Source organism: Semicossyphus pulcher, unplaced genomic scaffold, assembly GCF_022749685.1.
Source record: "Semicossyphus pulcher isolate SPU_LCO1_2020_fin unplaced genomic scaffold, fSemPul1.0.p SCAF_9, whole genome shotgun sequence".
Lineage (NCBI taxonomy): Eukaryota > Metazoa > Chordata > Actinopteri > Labriformes > Labridae > Semicossyphus > Semicossyphus pulcher.
The window spans coordinates 24,871,942-24,885,344 of NW_027211770.1; the positions used below are offsets into that span (position 1 = coordinate 24,871,942).

Here is a 13,403-nt window from a genome sequence, read left to right on the forward strand (position 1 = left end):
GGACGCAACTTTCCTCAGATGACGACTGTGACCCCCGAGGCAAGAACTTTGCAGAGCTCAGCTGAACACAACAGGGCGGCAAAGTCACGCTGACATTCATTCGAACGAGCATCAAAAAGGAGAAACAGTGAGTCAGTGAGAGTTAAGACCACGAGGGCAAATAACCCTCTCTGTCCTCTGACGCCTCCGTTATCATGGAGCGCACCACCTCCAGGTACGACAGGCATGTGAGGGTGACAGCAGGGTGCAAGTGAGAACGACTACAGGACTTATCTGTGTCACATGCCAGGGCTGAAACCCATCTGCACACGCCGGCCAATGCCTCCCCCACCCCTCCACCTCCTCCTCCTCCTCCTGCTCCTCACTTGCCTTGAGTGGGTACAGATGTGTGATCCACAGACGCTCCCACTCTGGAGCCCTTATTGGACCCACAGGGCTCAACAAAGGCTGGCACGCACAGCTTGAAGAGCTCAGTACACACAGTCACAGCATTTTCCAGGCGATTGTGTGAGGGCGATAGAGGTGCTACAGCTGAACACAGGACGTTTTATCATTCAGGATGACCCGACAGACGGCAATTTGTCAGCTCGCGTAACACACAGATATGGCACTCTGATTAGTCATGTGATCACACGCACACACAGAATTAGAGCTGCAACAATAACCTGATCGAAAGAAAACTATTTGCAGAGGTCAAACTTTTGCAAGTTGAAGCATCTTAAATGTAATGATTTGCTTCTTGTTGGTATTTTTCTGAGAGTAAATGCATAGTCTTTGGGGTTTGGACACTAGGTTGGACAAAGGAAGCAATTTAAAGACATCAGTTGGGCTTTGGAAAATTATGATGAACATTTTTCAAAGACTAAACAGTCAGTCAATAATGGAAATAAATGTGAGCTGCAGCACTAAACGGAGTATCTAACCGGAATATGTGACATCTTTACACCCTGCTATCTGATTCAAGTACTAAAATTCTCCCAGGGTCACGTTTCTCAAAGTTGCATCGCACCCGTTCGTCGTCTTGTTCTTATTCTGATTGATTATAGGTTATCAGACTTCCATGTAATCTCACTGACAGACAGCGGAATCTCCAAAGACACCGCATCATGGGTAAATTTAGACAACTGATATGACTGAGAGGGATTTATTTTGTCTGTTTGACAGGCGCTCGGCAAACAACCGTCCCACTGCTTCTATAGAGAGAGCGACTGTAGTGTCTCACAAATTCGAGTAAATCAACAATGGAACTGTTATTTTATCTTTCAAAACTGCTTGCATGTTTTTTATATCTAAATAAGGAGGTGGTATTTGTGTTTTTACAGCATGAACTCGTTAAGAAAGACCAACTGAGGCATGTTTGCTCTATAAAGCCACTACAAACTGTTTTTGTGCAGTGCAGTGATTATGTGATCTAGTTTAAACATGTTTCATCCTGCAAAACATGTGTCCTGATTTTACCCCACGGAACACTTCCTGTTTCTCCCTTATACCTCAATGTTTACTTCCCATTAGTGTTGGGAATTACGGCTCTTTGGAGGGAGCCGGATCTTATGGCTCCCTTCCTTCCCGAGAGCCGTTCGAAAGAAGGTGAGAGAGTGGTCGGACTCGCGTACCTGCCCGCACTCTATTCTCCCGTGTCAGCACACACGCATATTTAAAATTCTGCACTTTTAATATTTAAAAGGAAACAGCAGAATAATGTAGGAACAATTAATCAGTGTGATTGACTCGCCTATAATTTATGATACAACTCCATATGACTACAGAGATGTCAATAAAAACAACAACAGACTCGGCGGAGGATTATAATGTTGCTCACTATCGGCACTATGTTGTGGCGACATGATTCCGCTGCATGCAACCTAGTATAGTGGAGTTGCAGTTGGAAAAGGCTGCCTGTGGTAATTTGTCATTAACAGGAGTGGGTCTAGGGCAGGCAGTGAAATCTGGGCACAACTCTAAAAAGAATGGCTCTCACCTACGACTCAGTTCCCATCGTTCGCGCCAAAGAGCCGTTCAAAAGAAACGTATCGTTCACGAACTTCTCATAATCCCACCACACCATTATTCCACTTCCACATGGCACCAAAGGCTACTATATGTCAACTGTCCAAACATTTAACCGTCATGGCCCCCCTGCTGGGTCTCTGTCACACATCCTTACCTCTTTGACTTTCTCCCGGCGCTCGTTGGTCTTGGGGTCGCTCGGTTTGCCGTTGTCTCTCCCCAGAGGTGGCTTGAGCAGACACCTTTTGAACTTCTGGTAACTGAAAGTATCCGAGTTGGCACCGTGGTCAGAAGCGGTCGCTCTCTCGGAGCCGGAAGACTCCGTTTTGGACCTGGGTAGAGTCAAATCCTCCTGCGCTTTCCCCCCGGCGAGCCTCTCCTCCGTTGCCTCAAGAGAGACGGGCGGTTTGCGGCTCTGGCTCTTCAGCTTGGAGCTGCTGGTCTCTCCTTTGGCCGGGGTCATGGCCCGAGGACCGTGCTCCTGGTCCTTATTGGGTCTTTTTAAGTGCTCCCGGGCATCGTTCTCGGACCCGGAGCCAACAGTGACGGGCTGGGTCTCGGTCTTGGACAGAAAAATGCGTTTTAGTCGGACGGAATCGGGCAAAAAGAAAAGGGCCCCGAAACACAGTGTTACCAAACCCGAGAGAAAGAGCAGAAAGACGAATTTCTGGGACAGGCGCAGACCCATGCCCGATGCAGACACACCGGGCAACTTTCGGAAAACCATTGAAACTTTTCTTGAGACGTTGCCTTACAGTGTTTTTCTCCGAGACTGCACAGTGGTTGGACAGTCTCCTCTCTTTCTGCTGCCTGGGGGCAATGTTTAAAAAAATAGATATGCTGGATTTTAAACACACCCCCGTGACACTTACAGAGGAGCATGAACAGCCTGTCAGAGCGCTCTTTATCTCGCTATCGATTGGATCTGCATACGCGGAGGTTAGGCCTGCCTACATCTACAGTTTAGCAATCATTTGCAACACAGCTCCAGAGCTTTGTGGTTTTAACTACAAAACGCAATCACGGACATCAACGCACTACAGGATGGGGTTACAACGTAAATCATACAACAGCACGGGGCTTTGAGGGCTGATAGATATGTGGCACTGGCGTTTACTGAAGCTATAGGCTATTCAAGAATGACAGGATAACTCGAGCATTCGCCAGGCTAACAATTAAATGCACTTTGATTAGAAGAGATAGTGAAACATGGACAAAGTTGTGTCTCGATGCATTATTCCACGCCGTGCATATTGATATTAACACATTGCCCAGCGGTGCAAAACCTTAAGCGTGCAGGAGAGCATCATTTCCTTGTCCCCGTTATACCGAGCCACGTTGCTGCATTAAAAGCTCCGCAAATCACATGTAAGAAAATAAAACGCCGTGTCTGCGTGTGTCTATCCTGTGCAGCTGGTGGACGAAAACGCGTGTACATGCATGTCGCCTATCTGTCAATTTCGCTCCTCCAGGAAAGCCTCCCGTTTCCTCCTTTTCTCCTCCACTGGCGTCAACACGCCGGGTGAAACAAATCGCTGGATGACATTAAAAAGAAGGCGGGTTTTGTCCCATGCGAAGTTATCCTAGCCCCCGATGATCCAAATCCAGAGAATAAACAAATCCAACATCCAGTCCGACGCCGGTTTCCTCAACAAAGACAAACAACACCGCCGCGGCGTCGTCGCTCCAGTACCCGCCGCCGTGTCTCCGTCTCTCCGCCTGCCTGCCTACAGTGCCTCGCTCTCTCGCCTGTAGCGCGCGCTTGTGTCGCCGTGCCGTGGACGTCCGCCTGCGTAAAAAACAGCGAGAGGAGAGGGGCTGGAAATGTAGCATATAGTGCGGGCAGGGCGAGGAGAGAAGAGGAGAGGAGGGGGAGAGACGAAACGGTCCGCCGCTCGACAATCCAGTGGGCTGGTCGGGTTTCTTGATGGATATTCAGACCGGCTTATCAAAACACAGTTAAGCCGTTTGGACAAAAGGAGAGTAGGTCTGAATGGCTCTCTGTAACGTTAGAAAACCATCCACACACCCACGAGGAAAATGAGCTGCTTTAATCCTGGAAAAGCTTTTAGAGGAGGATATGTGCTACAGATGTCTCAACATGCCTCAGGAAGCTATACATTGAGTTATAACAGAGGCTACATGAAGCAGCTTTTAAACACCTAGTCAGAAGGATGCTGCAGACCAGACAAGACTTCATTGATTTTGGGTTATTTAACACTTCACTGTGCATTGGTGGAACCTGTTGGGAGAATCCCACCTGATGAAAATTGACATTTTTTCCAGGCAGTAGGCTATAATCATATATTTTGGCTATTAAGTTTATGTTGGTTAGCCTCTTAAGCAACTGGTTATGCCTCCAACTTAAAGCTGCTGTAAGGAACTTTCGGTTTGTATTTATTTTGGCGCCCCCGTGTGGACAAAGCCCTACCTCTTATCTCTTTGCTGGTTTTGTCCTGTATATGCGTAAGTGGAGTTTTTTTTGTTTTAACAAAAAGTCTCTTCCTGCTTTCTTTAACAGTCACATGTATCACTCACTTTAAATTTTAACCCTGGATAATGTAAACAAAGGCAGCGCGCAGTTAATTGCTTCACCCGACGACTACCCCCTGCCAGCAGTTTCAGGTATTAAAAATAACTATAAAGAAATAATCAATCTTGTCGCTGATGGTCTGGTTTGCTTCTGTAGCTTATATAGACTAATCAGAATTAATTTCAGTCTTTTTTATAAGCAGGAAAAAACTCCTCATGGGAGCTTTAAGCTAATCGTCAGTCTTCGAAGTAGAAAACAATAGCTAAGAATTGGTCTCCTCAATCAAGCTAAAACAAACAAGGTTTTAAACACGTTTAAAGCTAAACTAGCCAAAATAATTTGTAGCCGGAAATGACGCATCTCCCTGCTTATTGTCTTTACTATGACGTTCTTATACTTAATTTTGAGTATTTATTTACAGGATAATTGAATAATGTGTTTTTTCCTTCATGCAATATGTGTCAATTTGTGTCATACACAAAATGCAAGGACATACATCCTGTTTTTGGGCCGAGAAAATTGTTACCACATAGGAAACTTTTTTATTGTGCAACAGACACGCATGCTATTTGGGTAAAACAGTCTATACTCTATCTGGAAATGTCTTTGAAAAGTGGCTTCTTGGTTCTTTAAAAAATAGAAGCTAGCCTCGCAATGCAAAAGTTTGAACTACAGTTGAAGCAAGATGCACATGAAGGCTGAGTCCTAGAAGGCCTGTACTCACAATATGTACCCTTCTGTATGTTTTCATGCTAATTGTGACTAATTTATATTTTGCATTTGGCCTGTGATGGCCTGTGACTGACTGGCGACCAGTCTAGGGTGTACCCCGCCTTTCGCCCAATGACAGCTGGGATAGGCTCCAGCCCCCCGCAACCCTGAACAGGATAAGCGGTACAGATAATGGACGGATGGATGGCCTGTGATGTTTCAAAGCTTAATACTGACTTTACTTCAGGATCCAAGACGACGGAGCTGACTCTACCAGCTAATGAAGATTGTGGGAACAGTAAGTAGACCATGTGTTGGCATTGTTGTTAAACTACTTCCAAGGTTAAGAATGAACTTTCATGCTTGATTTCAAGTGTATTCTTCACATCCAACACCCTGAATCATCGCTGTATAACTGAGGTGTACACTTTACAAAAGCATGTTTCCATAATGTTTGCATAAGCAAAATCGAAGCTAAACTGTAAACACAGTGTTTTCTTTGGGCTAAATAAGATAGATTGGCCCTTGAGTTGGTCATTACGGAAGAGCCTGCACAGCACAATTCCGCTAATGCACCTGAAAGCAGGAGCAAGAAAATGCAGGTCTGATTGCTTTCAATATTGGTCTTTAATTACAAGCCAGCGTCACTTTCTACTGGCTCCTGCTGGTCCCAATAGACCAGGACCAGGTGGGTTATTGTCATTCTGCTGTCCCAAAGCTGCCTCAGGGTATGCTTAAATTAGTGGACCATCAGTGTCATTCCTGACCATGTCTGTGAGGTCTGATGAGCTCTAAATGAGCCTTAAGCACAGATAATCATCGCTCTTCCCCCGCTGTCTCTTCTCTGTTGTTGCATTAGTCATTTAAAAAAAGTAGATGTTTGTGTAAGTAATAAGGCTCATTAAAATCGGACACATAAAACTCCTCAGGCTGTATTTTTAGTCACCAGGTGCCTGTGGTGGGATGAGCTACTTTTAAGGTAATTTGTACTGCATTTGACCCCTCTTTTTTAACTGGTAAGCCATCTCCCTCAGCAAACCTAATTGAGTCAGACTGGTTGTCTGTATATTACAGAACACAGGGGGGTAAGAAGACAGAACTGTTGAATTTGCCTTTTTATTTTGTGATCCAAGAGCGTTTCCTCCGAGAGTAGGTAGAGCAATGAAGCATTTTGTGGGCTTCATCACTGACAAAAGGACAGTTTGTAAGAGACAGGGTCTTTGTGATGGCTCAGCGGCTTTGTAAAGTGATGACACTTAAATATCATGTATTTCATCACTCCTTACACTACAAAATACACTAAGTGGCCACTTTATTAGGCACACCTGTACATTCTGATGCAATTCAATACAACTGGTGTGCAATAAAGGCATAATGCCAATAATATGTTTTTTTGACAATGTCATCAAGGTGTTAATTCAATTATATGCTTATGTGCAGGTTATGGTTTCTGGTGGCTTTGTAATGTTGCAGCACCTAACCCTTTTTCGACTTGAGATACCACCACAGCCCTGCCAAATAAATTCACATACCCTTTTATTGATTCAACAGTTGATCCATCACTTTTGGCCAACAATCATTTATCCATTATTATTTATCTATCCATTACTTTCGCAAATAATTTAAACCATTATTCCATTATTTTTAGCTAAGTGTTTTAACCCTTTAACTACAGTATACTTTATATACTATACTAATTATTAATAACATTTATCTATTACTTTGCTAACTTTTGTTACGTTTACCTATTACTTTTAGCTAACTGTTTTGACAGGAGGCTAATTATTTGAAACCAGTTATCAATTTCATTAAGCCAACTAATTCAACCATTTATAACTTGGCTAATTATTGAAAACAGTTTACCATTGCTAAGCTAAGTTGTTTTACTGCTTATCCAATACTTTTAGCTAGGCTACATTCAAAACATTGATCCATACTTTAGGCTAACTGTTGGAAGTGTTATCTATTAGGCTTCTGAAACTGTTACTTTAAGCTAACTATTTTAGCCATTTAACTGTTACTTTAAGCTAACTATTTCAGCCCTGAAACTGTTACTTTAAGCTAACTATTTCATCCATTAAACTGTTACTTTAAGCTAACTATTACAGCCCTGAAACTGTCACTTTAAGTTAACTATTTCAGCCATGAACTGTTACTTTAAGCTTACTATTACAGCCCTGAAACTGTCACTTTAAGCTAACTATTTCAGCCTGCTACTTTAAGCTAACTATTTCAGCCATGAACTGTTACTTTAAGCTAACTATTTTAGCCATTAAACTGTTACTTTAAGCTAACTATTTCATCCATTAAACTGTTGCTATAAGCTAACTATTGCAGCCCTGAAACTGTCACTTTAAGCTAACTATTTCAGCCTGCTACTTTAAGCTAACTATTTCAGCCATGAACTGTTACTTTAAGCTAACTATTTCATCCATTAAACTGTTACTTTAAGCTTACTATTACAGCCCTGAAACTGTCACTTTAAGCTAACTATTTCAGCCTGCTACTTTAAGCTAACTATTTCAGCCATGAACTGTTACTTTAAGCTAACTATTTTAGCCATTAAACTGTTACTTTAAGCTAACTATTTCATCCATTAAACTGTTGCTTTAAGCTAACTATTGCAGCCCTGAAACTGTCACTTTAAGCTAACTATTTCAGCCTGCTACTTTAAGCTATCTATTTCAGCCATGAACTGTTACTTTAAGCTAACTATTTCATCCATTAAACTGTTACTTTAAGCTTACTATTACAGCCCTGAAACTGTCACTTTAAGCTAACTATTTCAGCCTGCTACTTTAAGCTAACTATTTCAGCCATGAACTGTTACTTTAAGCTAACTATTTTAGCCATTAAACTGTTACTTTAAGCTAACTATTTCATCCATTAAACTGTTGCTTTAAGCTAACTATTGCAGCCCTGAAACTGTCACTTTAAGCTAACTATTTCAGCCATTAAACTGTTGCTTTAAGCTAACTATTTCAGCCATTAAACTGTTACTTTAAGCTAACTATTGCAGCCCTGAAACTGTCACTTTAACCTAACCATTTCAGCCATTATACTGTTACTTTTGGCAAATAATTTCAGCTATTCAGACTATCTTTTACTTTTGGCTATCTTTGTTTCTCCTTAACCCTTAGCTGGGCTTATTATCTAAATTATTTAATCTATTACATCAGGCTAATCTATCCTTATTATTTCGTTATACAAAGTAATCCCTAGCAACAACACCCCTGGTAAAAGTATCTCTTGGTAGTCAATGTTGTAATAGGCTGTTCAGAGATGTCCCCCCTCATGTGAACAGGACAGAAAACAGCACCTGTTATACAATGTGGTCCAGTACAACAACACAGCTAACTATGAGCTCAGTATCAAGGATGTAGTCCAATTTACACAACTGACAATTTAACATTATAGATTATAGAATTTATGGCAGAGCTGTTGTATTGGATTGCAGTAGATCGAGTGTGTATGTTGCACAGCGCCTGAAAATAGGCCAACCAATACATGGAGCCATTTAAGATGCATTTTTCACTTATGGATTATTCATAAGTTTATGCTGATTCTAGCAGCATAAAATACCAAATGCTGCTGTTTTAAGACAACTTAATAGACACATCAAGTCGGCGTTTCTCAAAAGGCCAAGTTATACATGAGTCCAGTTGTTGAGCTCACATGAAGCCGCGCCAGCCAGTGACAGCCTAGTTCATCACGAGGATAGATGAGCCAGGCAATACAGTCTCACCGCTACCAACAGGGAAGGGTAAAGTCAAAGCAGAGACATTTTTCACTGAAGGTAAATGGTTTATGTAGGTAAATAGCTGCCACAAAAACATTTCTTGTTTACTTTGCATTCACTCTCAGCATTGACAACAAACTGCTGTCCGGATTCAGTACACGATTTCAGAGTAGCAATGCCATACGTGGTGTCTGTTGGCTCTTCATAATGCAGCACTGGCATCCTGATCCTCCCTATACAAACATTATTTATAAGCCTGGAGAAGGAAATCTGGCGCTGCATGTGAAGTTGTTTGCATGTGGTTAATGAGCATGCATCCTTCAACTGGGCTTTGTTATCAGACTGACTCATGCTTTATCAGTTGGGAAGCGTTTCCACAAACAGAATACATTAGGGGATGGGAAGCAATGATTTTGTGCCCTCTTTTCCACTCTTAATTGGCATGTGATAAAGATCAGAGGAGAGACTATAAGGAATTACTTATTTTCTCTGCTCTTAAAGAGAAGACCAGTTTATTTATCATATACAGTAAAATCACAGACAATTAGGGCTTCTAAAATAGTTACGAAAAGACGTCTGAGGCTCTCCAAGGAAAGGGGAAATGGCGTAAAACAGCTGACTCAGAGGCAGAGGGTCACAGATTGTATTATGTCCCATGATCCAAAACCATTTCAAAAATTCAATACCCAACTCCCAGTGATGTTTTATTCATCAAACGAGATGCCAATGAAAAAGTCCATCTCTGTGTTCTGCTCGTTCCAATACATCAAACAGCAGGCAGAGATGTATCGGCCCGTGCCAGCGTGTCCGGATTAATAATGTCACTGAGCCTGCGATTTGTTTCTCTAAGCACCGCTGCAAAGCATCGCCTGACATTGGGAATCATGGCCTGGCAGGACTTGTGATGTCGAGCCATAAATATCAGTGATAGCTTTTTTTTGGGGGGGTGGGGGGGTGGGAGGCTGACCCTGGTGCATGACGTGGGGGGAGATATACAAGTCCTGACAAAAAGCGGACTGTAAATGGGGACCAAATGTTACATGATTTCTGGGTCACCTGACAAGATGTGACAGTGGGATCACCTCATCTTATTAGTTTGTTGACGCTGTGCACCTCCTGTAGTGATGGGTGTAGTATTCAGATCCTGCACTTATACAGAAGTAGTTATACCAGAATGGGACATATGCTTGTTCACAATATTTCATCCTGGATTTAACAACCAATCAACAAAATGTACCTAAAGTCAAAGTACTCATTTAATTCAATGTAAACTTTACAGACTGAAGAAAAGAAAGCACAGCACATAAAATGAATAACATACAACAGCACCATAAAGATCATGGCTTAAAATAGAACAAATAAATATTAATCTTTCAAACAGAACGCTGTAGCAATCCTTCAATGCATGTAGTGCTGCACCTAATGTTTGACCAAACCAAGGTGCTTCATTTTCAGAGGCATCAAGCTGCTAAATAAAGTTATACACAAAGTTACTTGTGCATTAACAGTTTGGAAAGTATTGACTAGTGCAGGCAAAAACATTTCACTTGCTACACTATCTGAGTAGCTTTGGTACAGTAGTGCTGTTGTAGCATCATTAAAAGCTAATTGAAGTTTCTGTAAGCTTTTGTTCTTGTAGTTTTCCCAGAGTTGTGCAGTATGCAGAACTCATTATGCAGAGAAAGTCAGTTATTATTGCTGCTAACGCCTTAAGCAGCATTAGCATGTTGCAACTAGTCATGATCTGTCATTGGGTGAGAGGCAATACCCGGAGGAACCGGAGAGAACCCACGCATGCACAGGGAGAACATGCAAACTCCACACAGAAAGGCCCACTACGTCCGGGGATTCGAGCCGGGAACCTTCTAGCTGTGAGGCGACAGCGCTAACCACGTTCACTGTCTAATACTTAAAGTAAAGTACTCAGTTACTTTGCTAGTTCTGCTTGTGCACTTTTTGCTTATTGCGTTTATAAGTGGGTCTAAACTGCTACATCCCTTCATCTCTTTCAACATAAATAGAAAACATCTCAGATCAGCCATCAGTGTAAATACTATCAGCGGAACAATAAGCTCAGCATTATTGCCTCGCTGAAGTTATATTTGTATGTTCCTTTTATAGACAAGACAAACTGCTGCGTCTGCGTGTGCATGTGTGTGTGTGTGCGGCCCTCCAGTGACCCGTCTCAGCCGGATTCATAATCAAAACATTTTTTGTTGTGTAACGAAATATTATCTGAGCACATTAGCCGACGCTAAAAAAAACAGAACGTTCACTTGTGAGGAACATCGATGCTGGTTCAGAGTTTTATTGCATAAACACAACAATTAGCCATACATTAGAGGGGGGATATGGGCCATGTAAATGAGAGTGGTTGCAATAGCAAACACACCATTAAGCTGATGGAAAAGGGCCACAGAGAGCCTGACTCCCTCACAAACACTCTGATTAAATGTGCAACTCCTACAGTGAGGTGAAAAAGTAGAAGCTTGTTCAGAGATGACAGCGCTTGCTAAGGAGCTGTGTGAGTTTATGGCTACACAGTGCCATCCACTGGCGCATTCGTGCATTGCAACAGAAAACTCAGCTGTCATTGTGGCTCAATTCGGTCGGTTAGATGTTCACCTTCAGGTCATTCGCACCAAAATTTAAGCTGATTGTTTTGTAGGTTGACCATGCACACAGAACTTTCCAAATAACCACAAAACCTGCCGTGTATTTAGAGGTCACTGAGGGGTCAAACTGCTCCAATATTCAGTACAAACAGCATGATTATATGTAAAGGGCAGCCACTCTAAACATTAAAGAACGATCAGGAGGAAGATAAACAGAAAAGCTGTTATGCAAACAGAACCAATTTATCCGCCTCCATCGTGACGGGAACCCAGTGGACAAACAAATGAGACTCGTTTTACAGCAAAATAGAAATAGATAAACACTCAGGCCGCTCCAAAAGCTTTCAGGCTCATTTCACTCTCCACATGTAAATGTGCAGCACCGGGGGAGGCTGTTAAATATCTGGCATGAGTTTATTCTGTGTTGGCTTCACTGTTAAACAGACAAATGAAGTCTGTGTCACTCAAAGTATGGAGCTGATTGTCTCCATTTGTTGTATTTAACTCTGGTTGCAGCCTGATATTATCTCCAAGCAGCAGTCGGACAGCTGATAAGTGTGGTTGAAGGGGGTGACACAACAATATTATAAGATTAATAACAGGGAGAGACAGCTTGCGTCATCCGAAAGTAAAGTTTTGCAGCAGAGATGCTCAGTATTTAAAGCAGAGCCGCTTTAAAATATTGAAATCCAATAGAAAACCTCCACAAAGTGCAACCGCCTTAAAACATTACCATAAAGCTGAATCAAACCTTTTGTGATACAGTCCCAAGAGAAGGGATTCAGAAGGTGCACTTACAGAGTAGTTACTGCAGTGTGGTGCTGAGTTGTATTATATTTGTATCAGTACATTGTGCAGGTGTTACTTCTTGATAGGTCTGCTTCCATAAGTATACCTTAGAGCATTGGCTCACAAAGAGGAGGGTCAAAAGTTGGACATGATTGGTTACAAGAAAAAATATTTTCTCCGATCTTTGCCTTTTTTTCTTGCAATGACTGAGCACTTTTCCACAAAACAAGGAAACTAATCACTCTGGTTTACTCGCTGCACAGTGTCAGATGGTGATTATGGAGATTTATGAAACAAAAAGCAGCCTGAAGGAAAAGTTTGACAGTTTGGGAAACCTGCCAATTCAGCAGCCAGTTAGCTTAGCTTAGCATAAAGACAGGAAACAAGGCTAAAGGCTACAAAATACACTTATTACCACCTCTAAAGCTCATTAATTAACTGCATATATGTTGTCTGTTTAATGTGAAACAAACATTATAGCAAAAATAATTACACGTTTTGATTTTTAATGGGGGGGATGTGCTGGATTTGTGATGTCTTTATTATACAGAGACATAAGCTGAATTGATCTCCTCCTTTTAACTATTGACCCCAATATGTCAAATTTAATTTTTCATTTTGACTAAAGATTGCAGCGTCGCAGCTAGAATGTTCCTGGTTCAAATCCCAGTTCAGACACAGTTTGCATTTCTGTGTGGAGTTTGCATGTTCCACCCGTGCATGCGTGGGTTTCTGGCTTCCTCCCACAGTCCAAAGACATGCTCGTTAGGTTCAGTGGTGACTCTAATATTGTAGGTGTGAGTGTGACAGATTGTCTGTCTATGTGTGTCAGCCCTGTGATTTACTGGCGATCAGTCCAGGGTTTCCCCGGCCTCTCGCCCAGTGACAGTTGGGATAGGCTACAGCCGCCGCGACCCTGAACAGGATAAACAGTATAGATGATGGATGGATGGATGGATTGCCACTTGGCCCCTGAGTGATGAACTTCTAAGCTAAACCATCCAATCTG

At 42.2% G+C, this 13,403-nt stretch overlaps 1 protein-coding gene across 1 annotated transcript in view; it reads right to left on the reverse strand.

Moving 5' to 3' along the window:
• LOC138584418 (mannosyl-oligosaccharide 1,2-alpha-mannosidase IA) overlaps window positions 1-3,324 on the reverse strand; it is a 228,521-nt gene extending 225,197 nt beyond the window's left edge. Inside the window, exon 1 of the mRNA XM_069656649.1 lies at window positions 2,165-3,324. Within this exon, the coding sequence (XP_069512750.1) occupies window positions 2,165-2,734 (570 nt within the window). The 5' untranslated portion in view covers window positions 2,735-3,324. The remainder of the gene's footprint in view (window positions 1-2,164) is intronic.
• Between the last annotated feature and the right edge of the window lie 10,079 nt (window positions 3,325-13,403).